Genomic DNA, 25,051 nt, shown 5'->3' with positions numbered 1-25,051 from the left:
GAACGATTTCTACGGCCAGAGTAGACTTTTCAGGGACGCATACACCTGTCCCCATCAGGGGGGCCAAGATTTGAAGGCTCCAAAACACCGCCTTACTAAACCCCCAAACAAAAAAACACGACTCTCAGCCACGTCCTTCCATCCCGCCCGTGTAAATAGACACCTCACACCGCAACAGACTCGTAACATTGAACCCTCCAGTAACTCTATTACCAAGCTTCAAGATAACCTAAGAGTCCTTAGTTTCAATGCGCGTAGCCTAAGAAACAAATTTGATGAACTGCGATGTCTTGCTCTGACAGAAAACTTTGACGTAATTGCTATAACCGAAACATTTATCGACACCACTAATATTGATTTAAGTTCCGAATACAACATAGATGGCTACAGATTCTTCAACAATGATCGTAAGGGGTGAGGGTGGTGTCGCCCTTTTGTCAAAAGCTACTTGCAACCTACTGACAAAACACCAAGAAACAGTAACGTTGAACATTTGTGCGTGCGAGTAAACATTGCAAAAGTCAATTTAAATATATCTGTCACTTACAGGCCTCCGGGGCAATCACTTGATGGCGATCTTGAAATGTACAGCGTCTTAAGGCAGTCACTTAATAACAGCGACTCACTGATACTAGGAGACTTTAACCTCCCCCATATCGACTGGGCGACACTGTCGGGTACAGAAGGTGAGTCCCATAGAATGATTCAATTTCTAGAGGAAAATTATCTAAGCCAAATGGTTTCTGAACCAACTCGACAAAATAACATACTTGACCTTGTTATAGCGACCCAAGATAACCTAGTCAGTAATGTCACGGTAGGAGAACACCTCGGTTCCTGCGATCATAAACTAGTGCGCGTTGACATTAGAGCTCAAACATCGGTGACTGAAAATAAAGTTAAGGTGCCCAATTTCAAAGAGCCAACTTCGTAGAAATCCGACGAAAACTAATAGATATGCAACTATCAGATGACGGCAATGCAGAGGACGCCTGGCTAAACTTTAAAATCACTTACTCACTCAGCAGGACACATTTGTCCCCTTGTGCGAAGCGAATTAACACTAATAAAGTCCACCTTGGTTTAATAGCGAAATTAAACACTCAGTCAAGGAGAAAATTGTCTTACAGGTTAAAGAAAGACCAAAGCACGCCCGAAAACATTAGACTTTACAATGATGCAAGGCGACGAGTAAAAGATTAGTGCATCAGGCAAAGCGTAGATATGAAGAAAATATTGCAGCCAACTGTAAAAATAATCCGAAATCCTTCTTCAGTTACATAAACAACAGAAAGGCGATCAGAAGTGGAATTGGACCTTTAATAAACAGCGACGGTGCACTAGTGACTGACAGCCAACACGTTGCAAACCTATTAAATAACTACTTTTCCTCGGTGTTTAATAATAACAGTCCTCCACCACCACCACCAACACCAGTACTAATGTAAATCGAGCATGCATTGTCTAACTGTGAAATAAAACCCGATGAAGTCCTTAAATCCCTCAAATCACTTAAAACAAATAAAAGTCCTGGACCTGAGAAAGTATATCCAACTCTGCTGAAAGAAACAAAGAGCCAAATACTCTCCTCACAACCCACAACTGTATTCAATATGTCCTTGCGACAAGGCATTGTCCTTCAGATTGGAAAAAGGCTAACGTGACACCGATTTTTAAGAAAGGAGACAAAAAGTACCAGGTAATTACAGGCCCATTAGTCTAACTTCGGTTGTAGGTAAGCTACTTGAGGGCATAATTAGAGACAAAATTGTGAGTTACCTTGAAAGCCACTCATTAATTGGGGACTCACAACATGGCTTCCGAAACAAAAGATCCTGCCTATCAAATCTATTAACCTTTTATAACGACCTCTTCACTGTTTATGACGTAACCAAATCACTGGACGTAGTCTATCTTGATTTCAGAAAGCGTTTGATAAAGTCCCGCATCATAAATTACTTTACAAATTAAAACAAATAGGTATTGACGGTCAGGTAAACCAATGGATCGCGAATTGGTTGAGCAACAGACAACAAAGAGTAGTGATTGACGGATTTAACTCAGAGTGGGCGCCTGTCACTAGTGGCGTCCCTCAGGGCTCGGTTCTTGGCCCAGTGCTCTTCATTATTTACATCAACGACGTGGATGTTGGACTCAATAACCGCATTAGTAAATTTGCAGACGACACAAAGATTGGTAACTCGGTTCTCACTGACGAAGACAGGCAAAGCCTCCAAGAGGATTTGCACAAAATTTCAGCTTGGTCGGATAGATGGGAGATGCCCTTTAACGTAGACAAGTGCCAGGTCCTTCAAGTTGGAACGAGGAATAAAAGTTTGATTACGAAATGCGCGGCGTTAAACTCAAAAGCGTTCAATGCGTCAAGGACTTGGGGTCAAAATCGCGTCAAACCTCAAATTCTCACAGCAATGCATCGATGCAGCAAATAAAGCGAACAGAATGTTGGGCTTCATTAAAAGAAACTTTTATTTAAGAATAAAGATGTAATACTCCCGCTCTACAACAGTTTAGTCAGACCCCACTTGGAATATGCGGTACAGTTTTGGTCTCCTCACCATGCAAAGGATATTGCTAAATTAGAAGGTGTTCAGCGTCGGGCAACGAAAATTATCCTTCCTTGCGCAACAAATCCTACGAAGAAAGGCTTTCTACCCTTAACATGTTCTCTCTTGAGAAACGTCGCCTCCGAGGAAAACTGATCGAATGTTTTAAAATACTTAATGGTTTCACGAATGTAGACAGATCAACATTGTTTATGATCGATGACACTTTGCGCACGAGGAACAATGGCGTAAAACTCAGATGTAGACAAGTAAATTCAGACTGCACCAAATTTTTCTTCACCAACGTTGTAGTGCGAGAATGGAATAAGCTCCCACCGTCAGTGGTCCAGTGTAACACGATTGACTCCTTCAAAAATAAGCTCGACCGTCACTTCCTTCAACTTAATATCAACTAGAGTAGAAATGCAACGTTTTGGAGTCTTCTGATTAATGTAAAATCACTTAGGTTTAAGGACAGACCACCAAGTCTGGACCATGGGGTCTGTGTGGTCTGATTTTCTATGTAAATCTATCTATGTAAATCTCTCTCTCTCTGCAGCCCTTCGTTTCTCTCTTTATTTATTACTCCCTTCTTCTCTCATTTTATCGTCTTTGCCTTCCTATCTTCCTCCCTTCTTTCATTTTCCTTCCTTCTTTACCTCTTTCTCCCTTGTTCTCCCTCTCTCTCATCTTTGCAGCCCTTCCTTTCTTTCTTTATTTATGACTCCCTTCTTCTCTCATTTTATCGTCTTTGCCTTCCTATCTTCCTCCCTTCTTCCATTTTCCTTTCTTCTTTGCCTCTTTCTCCCTTGTTCTCCCTCTCTCTCATCTTTACCGCCCGCCCTTCCTTTCTTCTTTTACTTATTAATTCCTTCATTCACCTTCTCATCCTTACCTTCCTATCCTTCTCCCTTCTTCTTTCACCTTACCATCTTCATCTTTTTGCCTTTCCTTACCTGTTTTCCTTCTGTTCTCCCTCTTTCTTATCTTTTCCGCCCTCCCTTCCTTTCTTCTTTTTCTTTTTACTTCCTTCTATTTTCGCTTTCTCATCTCTATCTTCCTATCTCTTTCCCTTCTTCCATTTCCCTTTCTTCTTTACCTATTCCTCCCTTCTTCTCCCTCTTTTCTCATTTTTACCGCACTCTCTTCCTTTCTTCTTTTACATATTACTCTTTTCTTCTTTCACTTTCTCATCTCTGTCTTCCTATCTTTCTCCCTTCTTCCTTTTTATCATCTTTTACCTCCTTTCTTCTTTACCTGTGTCTCCCTTGTTCTCCCACTCTCTCATCTTTACCGCCCTTCCTTTCTTCTTCGTGTATTGCTCCCTTCTTTCATTTCCAATTCTTACCTCTCTATCTTTCTCTCTTCTTCCATTTTCTCATTTTTACCTTCCTTCCTTCTGTACTTATTTCTCCCTTATTCTCCCACTTTCTCATCTTTATCGCCCTTCCTTTCTGATTCGTTTATTGCTCCCTTCCTTTATTTCCCATTCTTACCTTTCTCTCTATCTCCCTCCCATTTCTTATCTTTACCTTCCTCCCTTTCTTTAAGTCTTACCTCCTTCTCCCTCCAGTTTCTCATTTTTACCTCCCTTCCTTTCTCTTTTAGTTCATCAATGGGGTTTCTTTCTTGTTATTTTCTTCTTGTTCGTTAACCAGAAACTTATTATTCCTTCACGTTTTCCACCTTTTTCCTTCATTCTTCCTCTTGTATCGTTTCTTTATCACGATTTTCCTCTTCAGCATAGTTATTCTTTTTCCTTTATTAACTTCCTATACCTTCAAGTCTCCCTTTTTCCCTCATTCTTTTCTTTCCATCCTGTTTCTTTGTGATTTTCTTGTGCAATATAACATGTCATTTCTATTACCTCCAGATTCTCATTATTCATTCAAGTTTTCTTCTTTTCCTTCCTTCTGTTCTTTGCATCTTTTCATAATTTTCTTGCTCAATATAGCTTCTTTTCTTTCTTTGTTGCCCTCAGATTATTATTATTCCTTCAAGTTTTTTCTCTTTTCCTTCTTCCTTCCTTTTGCATCCTTTCTTTTCATAATTTTCTTCTTCAATATAACTCTCGTCTTTTCTTTATTACCTTCATTTTTTTTCTTTCCTTCTTCTCTCTGTATCCTTTCTTTTCATAAATTTCTTGTTCACCATAACTCTTATCTGTTCTTTGTTATCTCCTGTTTCTTTTTACCTTTTCTTTCGTCCTTTGTACACTCTCCTTCCTTGCATATTTTTTTTCTTTCTTTACAGCACATAAGATCGTTTTTTCATTACTCCATTTTTTCTTTAGTCTGGTTTCTTTTTCTTCCTTTCTCTGTCTGCACACTTTCCCTTCATATTTGTTTTTGCCGTCGTTACATCAATATCCCTCTTCTTTCCAATCTTTTTACCATTTCCTGCGATTTTTTCCTTCCACGTCACTGCAATTGGCTTCCTCGCACGCAGTTAACACCATTTTCTATGCCCTCCTTCTCGTACTACCTGCCATTTATCACCCCTCTCCTCCCTTTCCTCTGTTGTGCTCACCCTTTCCCGGCCTTTTGTTCCTTCACCGCCCGAGCAACGCATTTCCCTCTCACCCCAACTGCCCTGCCTTTTTCATCTCCCCTTACTCAGTCCCCCAAGCTATCATTTATCATTCCTTGCCTTCATCACCGCTGCAAGTCACTTTCGTTATTCCTTCGAGTTGAACCAGCCAGTACTGCAGTTAGTTCACTATACTCAAATTCACGAGCTCCATTTTATCGTCTTCCTTCTATATTTCAAAGTTACAGCAGCGATGTAAGTCATTCTAAGCCTATTTTCTTACCGCTTTTTGTTAGTTTCACCCTTCGTCTAGTTATACCCGAAACAATGCAGTTATTTATTCCTTTATCTTATCAGAGAAATATTAGCAACAAGAATCGTATTAAAGCTTATTAATCTCTGCTGCTTGTTGCTTGTCTTTCCTTCGCCGTAATGTTGGTCTGTATTTCTTGTACGAACCTAATTGAAAGCACTCACCGTCTCCATCTTACCCAACCCTTAATGCTCTATCCTATATTCCTTTTGCGATGAAGGTATTTCGAGCAGTGGACGTTCATGGCTACCTTCTCGTTTTCTTTCTTTTTTTGTTTTCCTTTTCACCAGCGTACTCAAACTCCCACCGTAACCCCACGCGCGCCCTGCTCCTGGTAACTCTTTCTCTTACTTTCATAAAAAAAACATTAGCAACAGAAATCCTGCTGAACCTGCTGATGTGTTTATGGCTGTAAGTTTGGCCCCGTCTGTATGGAAGTTGTCGTCTCAATACTTAAGGAGAGTTTGAAGGTGCGAAAAGGATATATTCACAAGTAGTTATGTTTCCCTTGCCTGGCGAGGAAATTGTTTCGATATTAGGCGAGAAGGAACATTGAGATAAAAAGTCAAGAGGTCGTGCGAGTTATAATAAAGTTAAAAGCAAAGGGAGAATGTAATTGCTTAGCTGTGTGAGTAAAGTCGTTTGTTAGCGAAAAATTAGATTAGTGTAAAGAAAGAGTGGCAGAAAACGGAAACAATTAGTGTCAAAAACTTAAATGCGAAAAAAAAGAGAAAAAGGATAATATTTGTAGAAAGTTTCAAACACTCACACACACACACACACACACACACACACACACACACACACACACACACACACACACACACACACACGAGATCGCGGCAGACGACGGTTTTATTGGTTGGGGAAAGTCACTTAATTCGTTATCAAACTTCGACGGGGACGAATTCTCTGTGTGTGTGAACGTCGTAGCCGCCACCGCCGTGCACTCTACAACTATATTCCTTCTGTCTTCTACCTTCCTCCCCTCGCCTCACTTTATATTCCTCTCAAACTTCACTGAACTCACCTTTCGTCTCATTCTTTATCCACATCCCCTGTTTTCGTCATTTCAATTTTCGTGGTCTTCACATTTCCCTTCCCTTACTTTCTTCCCCTCATCTCCCTGCATATGCTTCCACGTCTTCATCCCTCCTCTCACCTTTCCTCGTATTGTTCCTTCACCTCTCCGCTTTCCAGTGGGTTCAAATTGGATTAATGCAGGTCCAGGAAGGAAACTGGTAGAAAGAAATGCTTCACCAATAGGGTAGTTCATGAGTAAAGGAAGCTGCTCAAGACCAAAACTAAATGAGAAAAAAAGCCCGCAGAGTGAAACATATCCAGCATGTAAGGCTGGAAGCTTTAAATAGATGTTAAATAGATTGGTGGGATAGAGCGGAAGTTGAATCATTAACCCTCAGAAACTACATGTTGGGTGTCTGACCTCTTGTAGTTTCCGTAAATCCGCGAAGATCCTTGGGCACCCTTTAGCTTATCCTCCACCGCATGCCTTACTTCTCTGTACCTTTCTTCTCTTTTCTCAACTGTTTTCATGAATCTTTCCTTTTTATGGCCAAATTGTCAGATGGATGAAATTTAAAAGTGCACTAAAGCTTACCCGGCGACCGACATATGCCAGAAACGGCACACTTGTTCTCGTGTATGACGTGAAACTTTATTGTCCTGTTGTTCTATTGCATTGTTCTTTCCTATGTCAGAAAGAAAGGCCCCATAAGAGAGCTTAGCAGCGCTATGTGTAAAAAAGAATACTAGTCCTACGTATCTTCATAATACTTTATCTCACCTCTCCTTATCTTACCTTTACTTACCTTACCTTTCTTTACCTCACCTTACCATACTTCACCCTACCTTATCTTAACCAGCCTTTCCTTACCTAAACTTATCTTACCTTGTCTTACCGTACCTGACCCTACATTACTCGACTTCATCTTATTATTTATTATCTTACCGTACACTTCCTAAGTATACTTTACCTAACCTTACACTACCTTACCTTACTTTACCTAACCTTACACTACCTTACCTTACTTTACCTAACCTTACACTACCTTAGCATACTTTACCTAACCTTACACTACCTTACCTTACTTTACCTAACCTTACACTACCTTAGCTTACTTTACCTAACCTTACACTACCTTACCTTACTTTACCTAACCTTACACTACCTTACCTTACTTTACCTAACCTTACACTACCTTACCTTACTTTACCTAACCTTACACTACCTTACTTTACCTAACCTTACACTACCTTACCTTACTTTACCTAACCTTACACTACCTTACCTTACTTTACCTAACCTTACACTACCTTAGCATACTTTACCTAACCTTACACTACCTTACCTTACTTTACCTAACCTTACACTACCTTAGTATACTTTACCTAACCTTACACTACCTTACCTTACTTTACCTAACCTTACACTACCTTACCTTACTTTACCTAACCTTACACTACCTTACCTTACTTTACCTAACCTTACACTACCTTACCTTACTTTACCTAACCTTACACTACCTTACCTTACTTTACCTAACCTTACACTACCTTACTTTACCTAACCTTACACTACCTTACCTTACTTTACCTAACCTTACACTACCTTAGCATACTTTACCTAACCTTACACTACCTTACCTTACTTTACCTAACCTTACACTACCTTACCTTACTTTACCTAACCTTACACTACCTTAGCATACTTTACCTAACCTTACACTACCTTACCTTACTTTACCTTACCTTACTTTACCTAACCTTACACTACCTTAGCATACTTTACCTAACCTTACACTACCTTACCTTACTTTACCTAACCTTACACTACCTTACCTTACTTTACCTAACCTTACACTACCTTAGCATACTTTACCTTACTTTACACTACCTAAGTATACTTTACCTAACCTTACACTACCTTAGCATACTTTACCTAACCTTACACTACCTTACCTTACTTTACCTAACCTTACACTACCTTACCTTACTTTACCTAACCTTACACTACCTTACCTTACTTTTCCTAACCTTACACTACCTAAGCATACTTTACCTAACCTTACACTACCTTACCTTACTTTACCTAACCTTACACTACCTTACCTTACTTTACCTAACCTTACACTACCTTACCTTACTTTACCTAACCTTACACTACCTTACCTTACTTCACCTAATCTCGCTTTACTTAATCTTCCTTCATCTCACCTCCCTTTCTCATCTTCCTTCACTTAACCTATTTTCCTCACTTCATTCCTCACTTCTCATCTCATTCATCACTTCTCATTTCATCGTCTGTTTCCTTCACCTTATCCTGTCTTTACTTCTCCTCTCCTCGTGTCCTTCCCTCACCTCACTTTTTCTCATCTTCTTTCAACTCACCTTCTTTTCTCATTTCATTCCTCACTTCTCATCTCATTCTTCTTCTCTCATTTCAACGTCTCTTTTCGTCACTTCATATTCTCTTCACTGCTCTCCTCGTCTCCCTCCTTCACCTCACTTATTTTCTCATCTCCTTCCTTCACTTCACCTCCTTTTCTCACTTCATTCCTCACTTCTCCTTTCCTCATCTCCTTCCTTCACCTCATCTCCTTCACCTTATTCACCTTTTCTCACTTCATTCCTCACTTCTCTCCTCATCTCCTTCACCTTATTCACCTTTTCTCACTTCATTCCTCACTTCTCTCCTCATCTCCTTCCTTCACCTCATCTCCTTCACCTTATTCACCTTTTCTCGCTTCATTCCTCACTTCTCTCCTCATCTCCTTCCTTCACCTCATCTCCTTCACCTCATTCACCTTTTCTCGCTTCATTCCTCACTTCTGCTTTCCTCATCTCCTTCCTTCACCTCACTTCCTTTCCTCACCTCCTTCCTTCCTTCACTTCACCTCCTTTTCTCATATCCTTTCCTCACTTCTTTCCTTGTCTCCTCTCCTCACCTCGCCTCTTCTCTCATGTTTGTCACTATGCAAAATTTATTCAGCCTTCTTACCACTTGCATTTTTATCAGTATTTACGGTTGCATCTCTTCTCTTCGCGGAGGAGGAGGAGGAGGAGGAGAAGGAAAATGTATTATGCATCTGTTTACTTATCCTACATTTTACGAGGCTCTTCAAGATTTCTTATGATCATTGTTTTTGCTTCTGTTTTTTTTTTTGTATCTTTCTTGCATGTATTTCTTTTCCCTTTTGTTTATGATATTGTTTCCCTTATTTCATGTAATTCTAGATATTCTTTTTTGGTTATCTTTATTTTTTTCGTGTGTGTGTAAAATCTGTTCAATCATTTCTGCTTTTCCCTCCTGTTTGTTTTTTGCCTTTTTTTCTTCTCGCCATTTCACTATTTTGAGCTAAAGATGTTCCTCGTGCTTGTTTGTTTGTTTGTCTGTGTGTGTGTGTGTGTGTGTGTGTGTGTGTATGTGTGTGTGTGTGTGTGGGTGGGTGTATATTGCTCTTCTTTCATATCTCTATTTCTGTCATGTCCACCTCTAGTCTTTCTCCGCTCATTTCTCTTCCTCCACCCCTTCTCTTTCTCTCTGTCACTTTCCTCCTGTTCTCGTTCTCCTCTTTATTTCTTTTCTTTTCTCCTCCTCGTCCTCGTCTTTTTCTGTTTCTCTTCTCCTCCTCGTCCTCCTCTATTTGCTCTTTCTTTTCCTCGTCTATCTCTTTGTTCCTCTTCTCCTCCTCTTCCTCCTTTTTGTTTCCTCTCTCTTCTCCTCGTCTTTCTCTTTGTTCCTCTTCTCCTCTTCCTCCTCCGTCTTCTTTCCTCTCCTTCTTTTATCAGTCGTGTTCGCATATCTCCGTTTCCCTCACGCTCTGCACTTCTCCCTTCCTCCCATTTCCCGATTTTTCCATCTCATCTTTTCTCTCCACACATTCATCCCGTCACTTTTGCGGCCCCTGGTCCCTAAGTCCTAAGTCCTTGCTCCATTCCTCCACGCTATATTTTCCTTTCTTTGTTTTTCCATTATTTCTTTCGTTCTTTCTATGTTTGGTCTCATAATTATATTTTTCTCACCTCCATATTTCTTTGTTATTTTTTTAATTTTTATTCCTATCCTTTTTTTCCTTCCTTCCTTTCTTTTTCCTTCATATCTATCTTTTTTTGGTTCCTGCCTTGCTATCGTTTTTATTTCCTTCCTTCCTATTTGTCTTTCTATCTTTTTTTCCTTGCTGCCTTTCCTTCGTTTTCCTTCCTTCCTTCATCTTTTCTTTCCTTCCTTCCTATTTTTATACTTTCCTTTCTTCATATTTTTTTCCGTTCCTTCCTTCCTATCTTTTTCTTTCCTTTGCATATTTTTCTTTCCTTCCATTTTATCTTTCCATTTTCCTTCCTTCTTTTATTTATCCCTTTCTTCCTTCCTTCATTCTTTTCTCTTTTTTCCCGTTCTTCCCTTTCCCCTCTTCCCTCTTGATTACTGCCCTCCTTTTTTTCTTTCTTCCGTTCTGGTGGGTTGGGGAGGTGGTGGCCTAGCTGGATGGGACTGATGTCGACGCAGACGGGTTGTCTGACACCACCAGTGCTGAACTTGTGTCTTTGTGTCATTTAAATCATTACATGTCACCCTGACATGTTCCCTCTAGTTGCACAATAAAAGTAGTTAGAGGGGGGGGCAAATGGGATGGGAGGTGCCACTATAAACTAGGTGCCTGGCCCAAAACGCGCGCCCACACTGGCCTGCCTGGGCCTGAAGAACACCAGACAGAAAGAGGCATTATGTGGGCTAACACGTAAAAAAAAAAAAAAAAAAACATTCTTCTTTGCTTCCATCTTTCCTTTCTTTCTTTCTTTCATTCTTTCTTCCTCCTCCCTCTCTCCCTCTCTCCCTCCCTCCTTCCCTTCCTTCCTTCCTTCTTTCCTTCCTTCCTCCCTCCCTCTCTCCCTTCCTTCCTTCCTTCCTTCCTCCCTCCGTGATATCCTTCCTTCTGTTAGCCATACCTTCGTGATAGCAAACCCAGCCGCTGTTTCGCTATCTCCGTGTTGGATATTAATTAACAGCTACAATCAGCGGTAGGAATTGTGTGTCCCGTTGTGCAGTGGTTTAATCCCGGGCCAGGAAAGTCGGCGCTCACCTCACCCAGTTGCTTATCCTCCCTTCCGGGCTGCTTGGTAAATGGGTGCGCTTACTACCTGACTACACCTGGGAAAAGTGAAATGACGGAACCCGGATGTAACCTCATGATCCTACGAAAGCACTTGGCACCATAGACGGATATCGTTGTTCTTTCCCCCTCGTTTTCTTTGGTTCATATATGTGCATTTCTGTATGATTGTGAGTCTGCCTAATATGAGGTGAAAATAATAAGGATTGTTCTTCTATGAGTTGGTAAAGATCGGTTATCATGTTCCTATTCCTATAAGTCTGTTTCTCTGTGTCTTCATGCTTCCCTGAGACCCTGACTGTCCTTGTGTTTGTCTCTCTGTCGGTGAGCTAATATATGACTCCCGACGCCAGCGATCAATTACCATGTTCCTCTTCCTCTAAATCTGTGTTGTGTCATGTGTTGCTGTGTTTCCCTGGCTGTTTTTGTTTCTGTCTCTGTCTCCCCATGATCTAATTATCACCTCGAAGCCAACGATTAAACTTCCTCATGTGAGGTAATAAGAGGCGAGGAATTCTGCAAGTGTGTGAAGGGTCGCGGGAGAGTGGACGAGATACTTTTCTGTTTGTTGATGGCTTAAGGGAGACAACGGGACGCAACGGGAGCCAAAGAGAGGGAGAAAGGGACAAGAAAAGGGAGTCGGAAAAGGGAGATTATGTATTAAAATGAAATTACTGAGGAAAGAAGGGGTTGGAGGTTAGATGAAGAGAGGAGGGAAGAGGCTGGGAAGGGGAGGTTTGGAAGAGTGAGAGCATTAAGACCGCTGCGAGAAGGAAAGAAGGCATGATTAGTGAGGTGCCTGGCGAGGGTGACTGAGGGAAACTTGGCGAGGGACATGAAATTGCCTTTTCACGCCCGTAAACACACACACACACACACACACACACACACACACACACACACACACACACACACACACACACACACACAAGTTTATTTTCGCTGACTAGGAGCGTTTAGTGATTCCCCTTGAGTAATAGGGATGGGTGATGGGTGGGTGTGACGGTCCCAGAATTGCTACCCATTGATTGGTTAAGCTATCTCTGGGAGGGTACTGGCTGGCGATGACGAGTCCAACACGTGACGAGGCCGTTGTGAATTACCCCCACACCCACACCCACTCTCTCTCTCTCTCTCTCTCTCTCTCTCTCTCTCTCTCTCTCTCTCTCTCTCTCTCTCTCTCTCTCTCTCTCTCTCTCTCTCTCTCTCTCTCTCTCTCTCTAATTATGGCGTGTTGCTAATGAGGAGGAGAGGAGATCAAACAAAGTCATCAGCGCTGCGTCCCTTTACTCGTGTGTCCGTAACAATCCATAGATCAGTATAGAATATTCTCTTTATGTGATGGTCTAATATTCATCGGCAAATATTTCTGAAAAAAATGGTTAGTCAGTGCGGATCAGTTAACAGCATGGCATTTGTAAGACTTTTGACGCGCCAGCTCATCGAAAAAAAAATCGAATAATCAGAATGTAATTTATTAAGCAGAGCGTGGCTGGCAGTTTGTGCTTATACTATTTAGTAATTTCACGTAATGTCTAATGTATATTCTCAAAAAGCTGAGGCAAACGCAATAAACGTAAGTGTCGAACTAATGTCAGGATTTTTTTTCGAGAAAGACCAAACGGTGATCCAGATTCTTGAGGTATATATCAAAGCATTCTCTATAATTATCTACTATGGAATGATCTGATTGTTGGTGTAATGTCCGATACACGTGTGGTAGGCTTCGAGACCCGTGGATTGATTTTTGAGGCCGTGGATAACTTACATTTTATTATAATCCTTTATTTTTCACGTATAGTCTTTAAACAGCGAGCAATATACTGTAACTTAACGAGTGCATCATTATTAAGTAAGAATGGCGCCACTGTAAAATACTTGCCTGTGCCACTAACGAGCTGGGGCCAACCAACAAGCCTCATCATGAAAGTCTACCGGCGCTTAAGGCCAAACGTTAAAAAAAAAGTTCGACACCATCACATATTTTTGCAACCGACAATCCGCTCGGTATCACACACGCACACTCATTCCTTCCTCCCCTCCGCACCTTCGCTGAGTGTGAGGAGGAATTCTTGCCATCTTCATCGTGGTGGGAGAAGATCCATTCATGCTCCCATTGTCTGTTGAGGAATGCACGTTCTTCGTCTTAGTGTCCATCCTCTTCTTCTTCTTCTTCTTCTTCTTCTTCGTGTTCGTCCTCGTCCTTCTTCTTCGTCCTTCTTCTTCGTTTTCTTTTTCTTCTTCTTCTTTTTCTTCTTCTTTTTCTTCTTCTTCTTTTTCTTTTTATTTCTCTTCTTCTTCTTCTTCTCCTCTTTTGTTCGATAAATATCTCCTAATTAACACTTCTCTATTCAGAGTCAGAAACGTAGCAGTGAGGTTTTGGCAGACTCTGAACAATAATTCGTACAGCTTCTATGTAACATTTTGTATCTGATAACAGCCAGCAAACTCATGGAAAAATCTCCCGTTTGTTAATTGCTAGTCACGCGTCAGCCATCACTCCACCTCTAGGAAATCATTTCGATGCGTCAGTATATTCTGGCGGGCCAGTATAATGGAGCTGCTTGTCTTGCTGGAAGGAAATCTTCACACCTTTTCTGGAAGGCCTGACAGGTTCCCGACTTATTGGATCATCAAGTTACGTCCACCATCAAGGGGTTGGGGGCAAGGAAAGGAAGGGAGGGAAAGAGGGGGGGAGAGAAGAGAGAGAGAGGGGAAGAGTTGTCGTTAGTGAGCCTGTCTGAGAAGAAAGGAGTCGAAGGCTCCTGCTGGTGGAAGAGGAGGGAAACAAATGTATTCGAAAAGTGAGGGATGGAGAGATGGGATATGAGTGAAAGTTAGTTGGGGAAGTAAAAATTCGTGTAGACTGTGTGAAAAAGTGAGGGAAGAGGAAGAAGGCTTAAGCGCTGTAGGAAGGATGAAGAAAGAGAAAGGAGAGGAGAGTGGTAAGGAAGGGAGGGCGGAGAAAAAAGGCGTCAACCATTCCTCCTGTTGTTTGGGATGAGAGACAAGACTTGCAGTGTTGGCGGTGGCGAGAAAAACGAGGTGGGAGAAAGAAGGATGAAAAAGAACGAATGAAAGAAACAAAGTTAAGTAGAGTCAAAGGGGAAGGAGACGAGAAGAACTGATTAGCCCGTAATGGGAGGGAAATAGAAGTGGAGAGAGAGAGAGGAGGGCTGAATAGAGTGGAGGGAAAGATAATGGAGACGAGAAGAACTGATTTGCTCGTAATGGGAGGGAAATAGAAGTGGAGTGAGAGAGAGGAGGGCTGAATAAAGTGGAGGGAAAGAGAATGGAGACGAAAAGAACTGATTTGCTCGTAATGGGAGGGAAATAGAAGTGGAGAGAGAGGAGGGTTTGGTAGAAGGGATGGAAGGACTAGAGTGAAAAGATGAAGAGAAGGAGGGAGGCGAAGGTCGAAGGCGCTGGGAATGCTGTCTGTGAGGGAAAAAGACGTGGAATACTGCAGCCCTGGTGGTGAGGAGGGGCCTGTGGTGGTGGGGGGGGGAGGGAGGTGATGGTTGCGCTGGCAGAAATTGATGGGAGACGTGATGTATTGGTTACGGTGAGAGATAAGAAGCTGTGTGGTGTTGCCGGCGTGGTGACGGGAGAGATGTATTGTTCCGGCGCTCCTCTGTGTGTGCGTACCGATGTGTCTAGTTTTCGCCTGATGTACCGTGATATATTTGTGTACCAAGACGTCACGACAAAGACACGATAAAGTTACAGGGCAAAATATTCGTAGCAGTAGAAACCTTGATAATGAAGTGACTGTTCAAAGCCCTGCATTGGGAAATACTATTCATAAAAGGCAACTATAGCTCTACATCGTCCAGTATTTAACTAACAATATATGATAGAGCTCTGCATAAGGTAAACATACACTATTTATATATCTGCATAGCGTGCAATTAATATACTGTACATTTTTAGCTCTGCAACACACACACACACACACACACACACACACACACACACACGTTACGATACTGTTAGCTCCACATACCAATACTTACAATCAGTGTATTAATAGCTTTACGCGTCTTTATTTAATTAATTACCAGATAATGAGTGAACGGTAACTAATTGGGATATGGCTGGCAGGTAGGCCACACGAGCCACCGTCTGCACAAAGCAACGATTGAACTTGGTGGCTGCAGGGACACGATTGGGTATTAACAAGCGTGCAGGTGTTGTGGACGAGGCAGGAACTCTGAACATCAAGAACAGGCAGTTAACTAATCGGTAACTAATTGCCTTGCCGTGCGGATCGAGGCGCGTGGAGCCTGTGCTGGGTGCAGATGGGATGACGAGAATAATCTGCTTCGCGGCGCTTCAGCGAGCAAAATAATATTACACGTAACAAACTTGGCACATCGAGAATAGCCAGTTAACTAATTGCTAACTATTTGCTTTGCTATGTAAATTAAGGCACAGCGAGTTGGTGTTGGGTGTGAAGGCAATGAGTAGACGAATATAAATGTTAGGAATCCAAAGCTACGGTGAATAGTAGAGTATCCAATGCAGCAGAAATTCGGGACATTAAGAACAGGGAGGTAACCAGCCGGAAAAGAATCGCCTTGTCGTGTGAATTGAGATAAGAAAATAAAGAGTTCAGCTGTCAGATGATCGTGTGCTATAAATTAATAACCAAAGGAAAATTAATGATAGCAGAATGGCATTATATTATGTAATTTTGCTGTATGTCCAAAAAAACTTTATCGGATGATGATATGCGTGGCACAAATTAATGTATAGATTCGGTCAAGAGGATTGATTGAGCTGCAGGAGTGGAGTTCGCGTCAGGAGGAACCTAATTAATGTAACAGACCAGCGGTGAAGAATTAGATTTATGATGCCAAGTAAAATATCTGAACACAGTGATACACGGGAAGGTTTACACAATTTCATGTATTGAAGAACAAAGTTGAATGACACGCTTGCGCTATTGCTTAATTTGCGAATTACAATGGAAAATTAATAGTATGTTGCAGTCTAAATTGAATGGTGAAACTGTTGCACATGATGCCCTAAATAACTTCATTGACTGACTAAAACGGCAAAATATAATACATGGTTCGGATGAAGCCTCAATTTCTCAGAAACACGCTTCACTTAGTCACCGCTCGCGAGGTGGTCAGTGTGTTTCACTGGGAAGAGGGGGAAGTTGAGAGCGAAGTTGAGAGCACGAAGGGAAAGGCTGGTGAGAAACGGAGCGAGGTGTGATGATGAGTCTCTATGAGCTGGTATCAAAGGGAATGAACAAATGTGGGTAGTTTTAAGCCACTCGGCGGTGACTGAAAAATCCGAGTGGTAGCGTGAGGATTCGAACCCGCGTCGTCCATCACGCGGCGAATGTGGGTCCAGTACGCTATCACTTCGGCCACCGCCTACCCCTTGCATTATATTACCTCGCCATGTCTATGTTGCTTGTTTTAGTAGGCGATGTCGTTATACACAAGGATGAACAAGTATATAAAGAGACAACAGGAGGCCAGAGCAAAGGCACCAAAGGCATCGACACACCTCCAAGTCATTATTCAGTGTCCATGGCTCGCAGCCACACAGCAGGGCAGGGCACACGTGGATTAATATTAAAGATTTGATCCTTGTTCGCCCGAATAAGAGAGATTAACAAAAGAGCAGTTGGCTCAGTAGGAAGCGAGATATCAGTGCGTACATATTACAAGTAATTGCACAATTGTCATGGTCATATTATGGTTATTATTCATTTGCAGAACAAAAGATGTCTCAACACGCAAACGAACTTAAACTTTTATTAAAAAGAAAAAAAGAAAAAAAAATAGGAAGCGCTATTAATTAAGGGAATATAATCATCTGGTCACATAACTTTAATAAAGCAATAAATCAGCATCAAGAAATCCAGAAATTATTATTATCATAATTATTATCATTATTATTATTATTATTATTATTATTATTATTATTATTATTATTATTATTATTATTATTATAAATAAGGCGAAAAAGGACGAGGTGGAGGAGGAGAAAGCGAGAGATTATTTTTTACTCATAGTATTCTTTTACTCACCCATCCACGTGCTGTTGGTAATGATCTGGAGTATCCTGGCGGGGTCCATGGTGCGGGAGACGTCACGAGGGCGCGGCTGTAGGGAGCAACTGACGGCGCTTGGGAAGGGGGAGGGGAGGGGGCGTGGCTACCTTCTCTGACCAGGTGAAGGCGTTTCTTTTGCTTTGATCGGCGTTACGTTCACATCAGCGTCTTGGTGTTGTGGTTTTCAGTGGTATAGTGTATGTTTCCTCGGTGGTTCTGATCTGTCTTACATGAAGCTGTGTTGGGGGTAGGCGATATAGTTTACATCAGAGTCTATAAAATGCGGTGTAGAGAGAAGCGCTTTTTTATTTTCCTCTTATTTCTCGTCGTTGTAATCAGTTATAACTACTTTGTTGCGTAGATGAATAGAGGTTTGAGTCATTATTGCCAAAAGCTTTCTTATTTTTTTTTTTTTTTTTTTTTTTTGCTGGGTAATTCATCGATGCTTTAAGCTGTTTTGCGTATTCATTCTACTAATTATATATTATTTTCTTGGGTTTAGTTGGTACCTCACGTTAAGGAAAAAGGGAGAAGTGTTGTGTTAAGGGTACAGGACGTTAGATTCTAAGTACAGGAGTGCATGTGTGTTGTGTGTGCATGTGTGTTGTGTGTGCATGTGCGTTGTGTGTGCATGTGTGTTGTGTGTGCATGTGTGTAACTCGACTATTCATCTCATCTCCTACTTTTGTCCTTCACACCCTTTCAGCTTCCTCAGCTATATAACACTCATCCTCCTCCTCCTCCTCCGACTCGTGACTCTTACTCCTCTTACTCCTCTACCTCCTCTTCCTCCTCCGTCATCTCTTATTCCCTCATCAATCATAAACTCATCTCTCCCTCCTCCCTCTCTCTACCCGTCTCTCATCGCATTCCCTGACTCTCTTTGCTCTTCCCTTTTTTTTTTTCGTCTCTATCCGATTTAGTTTCCCTTTCCTCTCCCGTTCTCTCTCTATCTCTCCTCCTTATCCATAAATAATTTGCAGAGTTATTGTTTATAGAAATAACACACACACACACACACACACACACACACACACACACACACACACACACACACACAACGCTTATTTTCGTTTCTATTCCTTCTTTCCTCAAGCGTGCCTTCAATAATTCTCTCTCTCTCTCTCTCTCTCTCTCTCTCTCTCTCTCTCTCTCTCTCTCTCTCTCTCTCTCTCTCTCTCTCTCTCTCTCTCTCTCTCTCTCTCTCTCTCTCTCTCTCTCTCTCTCTCTCTCTCTCTCTCTCTCTCTCTCTCTCTCTTTCGTGACGTCAGTGCCCTCATTCTTCGGCCAGAGCTCAATCACAATAACTGCTTGGGTTTTGTAAGGTTTGGGGGGAGATGTGTGTGTGTGTGTGTGTGTGTGTGTGTGTGTGTGTGTGTGTGTGTGTGTGTGTGTGTGTGTGTGTGTTTTTACAGCAAAAAAAAATGCCTGGAAATCACTGCTCCTATAAAAAAAAGTGTGTGGTTTCTTTATCTGATTTTTGTTTTACTTATTTGTTTGTTTGTCTACGCCCAAGAAGAATGTTTTTGTTTTTCTAATTTCCCGGATATATTTTTTAGTGTTATGTAGGTGAAATCGTTTATATAACATCGGGAAAAAACACCAGGGCATATAATACAAACCTACAAATCATTACCGAAGTACATTAGTATGCTCCGTGTACAGGCCGGGAGTGAAACACTGATGCGTTTGTCTTTGAAAATGTTTGGATATCCGAACACGGCCAGAATATAAATACGACACGTGTTGCGCCCTAACAAGCGTGGATCCTATTTGATCGCTCTGTTTTTGTGGCCGTCGGCACTGAAGGGTTGTTATATTATTTTTATTTGTAATGTTTATTATTGTTGTCGTTTGTATTATTATTATTATTATTATTATTATTATTATTATTATTATTATTATTATTATTATTATTATTATTATTATTATTATTAGTAGTAGTAGTAGTAGTAGTAGTAGTAGTAGTAGTAGTAGTAGTAGTAGTAGTAGTAGTAGTAGTAGTAGTAGTAGCAGTAGTAGTAGTAGTAGTAGTAGTAATAGTAGCAGTAGTAGTAGTAGTAGTAGTAGTAGTAGTTATATGCCGGGAAAAATAAACATGTGTTGAGGTATGTTGTATATGTAATAGTAAAAAGAAATAAAACAGTAGTAGTAGCAGTAATAATAGTATTTACATTATTATGTATTCCTATTGTTTTTGATGTTATAAGTGCTATCCTTGTTTTTTTATATAATTTTTATTATCATTATAAGTATTACCATTATTTGTAGTGTTAGTATTATCAGTGAGACATTTTCGAAATGTGAGGGAAAGAGGAGGAGGGAAGCCCCGGAATATTGAGGAGAGTGTATTTCCGACCAGCTTGCTCAAGGTTTTCTTGGAGGAGCAGAGTTGACTTGGGTCACCCCGACCTCAGGAAGTCCGTGTTTTCTTCCTCTTCATTTCTCATTATAATAATAATAATAATAATAATAATAATAATAATAATAATAATAATAATAATAATAATAATAATAATAATAATAATAATAATTATTATTATTATTATTATTATCATTATTATTATTAATAATAATAATATTATGTAGTATGCTGGTATTATCATTATTATTATTATGTTATATGCTTGCACACATTTATCACTGATATCGTTACTTTTGAGTGATTTTAATTTACTTTGATTTGATATTTCTTTTTGTGATTTCAGTTGAGATTTTCTACTGATGTGTATTGTGATTGTTTTCGGCGTTTCCACTTTTTGCAAAACTCGAATAATGTTTGTCTTTCTCCTTGTCCAGCCGTTGTTCGAAAAATATTCTTATTCCCCAGCGTTGCCACATTAAAGTTTCATGACAGGTCAGTGGGGGACGAACAAGGTAGCGAGGAATCTCACGGGTGACCTTTTCATAACTGATCAACACCTGTCAGGAATACCAAGGACAGTAAACAAGAGACGGGTACACTGTCGGATCTGAAGAAGATTCATTACTCATTGGGGAAGAGGAAGAGGAGGAGAAGGATTTGGTTTTGCTAGCCAGTGAGGTGAAACGAAAATTACATGAGTGTAAAAGACTCAGAGCTGGAAGAGTGAATTGTTAAGAGAGATAGATAGATAGAGATAGATAGATAGATAGATAATAATCAGCAGACATCTTGCACAGTTCCCTTCAAAACCTCGGAGTCACCACCAGAGGGAAGCACCAAAGCAAGACACAGACAAGGCTTGTGGACTCGCACCAGCGCACTATAAAGTCACTCGAGCGTGTAGTGTAAGGGTAACAGAGACGCCCATAAATAGAGAAGGCGTGGGGTGTTTTTGAAGCCGTACTACGAAGCTGGCTGTAAGAAGAAAATGGGATGCGGGTGTTTAAATAGCGAGGCAAAGAAAACGGAGACGCCCTTTGAGAGATTGCATTATGTGTGTGTGTGTGTGTGTGTGTGTGTGTAGCAGAGAGCTGTAAGGAGAGAGGGGGTGAGAAAGTGTTTCGAGGCTGAAGAAAGGAAAACCAAACATATTCAAGGACGCGAGCCACTAAGACATGTAACGCTGGAGCCACTTTTATGTTTGTGTGTGTGTGTGCCTGAGCGCCTGTTGTGGCTGGAAGGACGGAAGTTTTAAGGCGAGTCTTGTGGAATGAGGAACGAGGCGCCGGTAGTAAAATGCAGAAAAAAAAGTCTTGCAGTTTTCCTTATATGTTGTTTACAAAAGAGATATTTTTTTTAGCTATAGTATCACATTGTATCAAACTGTAGAGAACAAAAATGCAGACTACCAAATAGCAGCCCTCCTACTGTATTTTCTCATTCTTAGAACATACAATATTTTAATAATGGAGCATTTAGACACCTCTGGAATTCAATTGGATCATTCTTTTTACCATCATGAAAAAAAAAATCAAATTCTTCACCGCTGTTCTGTTACATTAATTAGGTTCCTCCTGACGCGAACTCCACTCCTGCAGCTCAGTTAATCCTTTTGACCGAATCTTTACATTAATTTGTGTACCCGGCCTCGTACCAAAAACAAAATCTAATGAACCTGTACATGTCTCACCGGTTGCTCTTCGTCCAATCTATTGGTGGTCAGTTCCAAATGGCCGCGGATTCAGGTAAAGGAAAGGGTTATGTGTACTTACAAGTTATCTAAAAATTGAAGTATTGATCACCCCTTTACCTTGCAGCGGCAGGTGATGTGAAGGCTCGTAAGGTTGGTTATGTTCAGGGTAGTTTGGTCACGTCGTGGTTGATGAGGTGGAAATACGATTTATTAAACTTTAATGGAAACTATCTCGTTCGTTTCTCGGGGACTCGAAGGTATTAGGCGGTCCAACGTTTTTGGCAAGGGAGGGTTTGTAAAGTTTAAAAGTCGGGGACACGCTGCAGCCGTCCGTGGCTTTGGTGGTCATCTGAGTATTATTGCTGCTTTAGTCTGTGGTGAATAACAACCCATTACACGGGCTACCACAGTTTAAAATCCCCAGGTACCTATTTATCGAGTAACCCCGAAAAGGATGATGAAAAGTTGTGTGGCAGCGCGGCGTGATCATGCTAACCACTGCACAAAGGTTGTGTAATAAAAAGCCTGATATTTTCGTGCCTTAAGAACGTTTTACTCGTTTTTTTTATCTGTTCCTGTTAGTCTATACTTTTTTTTTGACATGCGAGAGAACAACGCGCAAGGACAACGGGACAATACTGCTTCACGTCGTTTACGAGGACAATACGTATGCCGTTTCTGACATCCGTCGGTCGCCGCCCATTTATTGCCTGACGAAAAAAATATGAATAAATGAATTATCAAAACAAGCAGTCACTCATGATTTGAAATGTTAAAGCAAATATAACAAAATGAAATGCTAACTAAAATCTTTCATGTATATAATGATTACACTTTATATTTGCTGATTGCCACAGTAAATATTAATTTGGACAAAGAATATTAGCGCGAATGATTTTTGTTTCATGTAAAGAAAAACTAAAAAGAGTAAGAAAACGAGAAGGAAGCCCTCAACGCCCACCGATTAAAACATAAAAGTATATCGCAACAAGGAAGACTGGATGGACCAGTCACGATTTATTAAGTCAGATGGGGAGGGTCAACGCCTTAAATTATGTTCGTGCAAGCAATACCTAACATCATTACGACGGTAAAAATATTAATACTGAAGGGAGGGAACATTAACGAACAGGTCAGATGGTAATGGTGCTTGTTCCTAATTGTTCTCGAACAAGCAATTTATCACTTTACACAAACTCCTCCGAAACAGCTGTTTATAGCAAGACAATGTCGATGAAAGTGATGCACACAGACTTACAATATTCTACTGAACGGTTAGTGAGGTAAGAAGACTGAAAAGGACTTAGGCGAAGCTTTATTTGCTCCGACCTTATTCATGATTGCTCTACTTGCGGAGCTACAATGGAGGAGCAATATGTTGTAATCTAATTTGTATGGTGAAAGGAGTGCACAAGATGATCTATAGAAATAAGTTAGCTGAGTAAGACGGCAATATAAAGTAGACAAGTGAAAAGAAGCTTCAGTTTCTCAGAAACACGCTTCATTCAGCCACGACTGGCTGAATGATCGACAGGACGGAGAGGAAGATCACGGAGGGAAGGGCTGGGGAGAAGCGGCTTGAGGTGTGGTGACGAGGCTCGTATGAACTGATGCGAAAGGAAATTAGCACAGTAGGGAGAATTACAATAATAAGAATGCAAAGAGATTTAAAGACACTGAAACGAAGCTTCATTGTCTCCGAAACGTGTTCCACTCAGCCGTGACTCTTGAGGCGGCCGCCCCGGGGAGGTCTGGTCAGTAAGCTCTCTCGTGTCCAGTGACCGTGTCGTTGTGCTCTCCGGATAAAGTCGCGTCGATTTGCTGAGGGTGAAAAACCTATCGCCAAGACAATCCTTTCTTTAATGTGATAAGTTACTGTAAATAGCAAGGCTACTTAAAATGTATTACCTTGCTATGTTCGTGGAAGTATGACAAATGATCAATGTGGACTAGTGCTGTTTTTTTGTGTGAGGTGATATCGGCATGATCACGTATTCGTAATTTATCGTACAATTTAGCAGCTGCATTGAAAAAAGTGAGTTGAGGGAATGTGTAGATAGCGGAAAAAAGGGTAACCTGCGGTGAAGTAAAATGTTTTTCTTACTGCGCTTGTAAACTTCATTCATCTGACAATTTATACACTTATAATTGTACTGTTTTTACAATCGACTAATTTACTGTTATTTTTTTCCAGACAGGCATTTAGATACTAAGAACAAATGCTGGTATCAATACAGCCACACGTGCAACATTTTAGAACGCTCCACCACCACCACCACCATCACCGCCACCACCACCACCACGACTTCTTTCCATTGCTGCGATGAAGGTATTTTGAAAGTTTTTACTTTTGTGTGTAGTTGGCCTTGTACAATAACTTTTCCCTTCACTCTTCGGAGAAAGTAAAAATAATTATGTATATATGTTTGATAGAGAATTATAAAAAAAGGCAGAATCAAGTTGAGAATTTGAGTGAGCAAGAGAGATTTATGGCCGCACAAGTAATCTATAACATAACGTCGTTGACAATAATACCCGCACTGGCAGCCGAGGGATGTATACTTAACCAGAGTTTCCGTCACCTCTTCATATCATTATCGGTCATTTAATTAATGTTTCTCAGAACTGTGAGAATATCCAGCCCTCAGCATTTGCGCTTATAAAATGATGAGATCTGGAATATCGTGCGCAAGTTAAAATATCCAAATTGGCTCATAAAACAAACTTCAAACACATGTGGTGCATATCGCTGAACTGCAGCATTGACATATGTATGCCGGTTGAAATATTCATTTAACTTTTAAAATTGTGTTAACTCTAACGCGTGACGATTTTTACATGTAGTGTTTTGGCATTGGGGTGGCCTTTCCTCTTTGCTATGTGTAAGTAACCTTTAAATGGAATATGATGAAACCGAGCTTTTGCCAAGTATTTCACCTCCTCAGTTGACCTGGTTCCGCTACGTCAATTATGTATCCTCGTTCTGGCCCGCAGCCCAAAACAATTTCACTGAACTCTTTGCCCAATTATACAGTCTTGCGCCCTCCATATAATTCATAGTTGAATGGGAAATAAATGACAGTCTTCCCTTCCTAGATGCCCTCGTTCTTAGATCCAGTGACAATCTCAGTTTCAAGGTGAATCGTAAACGTAAAAGTTGTCATATAGTCATACACTTTTTGTAAACCTAATATCCTTTACAGTTATAACAACGAACAATCTCCAAGACAGAATAAGGACTAGAGCGATGAAACAAGAGGAAGTCTGGTAGTGATGCTTATAATGTTCCTTATCCCTTACAAGCACTATAGTAATGTTCCTTATCCCTTACAAACAATATAGTAATGTTCCTTATCCCTTACAAGCAATATAGTAATGTTCCT

At 40.8% G+C, this 25,051-nt stretch overlaps 1 protein-coding gene and 1 long non-coding RNA gene across 8 annotated transcripts in view; one reads left to right on the top strand and one right to left on the bottom strand.

Annotated features, from left to right (window-relative positions):
* Positions 1-25,051, bottom strand: part of LOC127001928 (putative neural-cadherin 2) — a 118,269-nt gene that overhangs the window by 39,817 nt on the left and 53,401 nt on the right. For 2 of the 6 annotated variants that reach the window (XM_050867176.1, XM_050867178.1), the window contains exon 2: positions 17,587-17,846. The exons of 3 other annotated variants lie outside the window; for them this stretch is intronic. In XM_050867176.1, coding sequence (XP_050723133.1) covers positions 17,587-17,635 — 49 coding nt within the window. In that variant the 5' untranslated portion in view covers positions 17,636-17,846. Of the gene's footprint in view, positions 1-17,586; positions 18,753-25,051 lie in introns of those variants that run through there. One more of the 6 variants, XM_050867179.1, reaches the window with a different exon arrangement.
* LOC127001929 (uncharacterized) overlaps positions 1-25,051 on the top strand; it is a 199,392-nt gene that overhangs the window by 135,410 nt on the left and 38,931 nt on the right. For both annotated transcript variants that reach the window (XR_007755562.1, XR_007755563.1), the window contains exon 4: positions 23,863-23,997. This is a non-coding gene — a long non-coding RNA (uncharacterized LOC127001929). The remainder of the gene's footprint in view (positions 1-23,862; positions 23,998-25,051) is intronic.

Source organism: Eriocheir sinensis, chromosome 22, assembly GCF_024679095.1.
Source record: "Eriocheir sinensis breed Jianghai 21 chromosome 22, ASM2467909v1, whole genome shotgun sequence".
NCBI lineage: Eukaryota > Metazoa > Arthropoda > Malacostraca > Decapoda > Varunidae > Eriocheir > Eriocheir sinensis.
The sequence above is the reverse complement of the archived record's forward strand: the minus strand, read 5'-3'. Positions and strand labels throughout refer to the sequence as shown.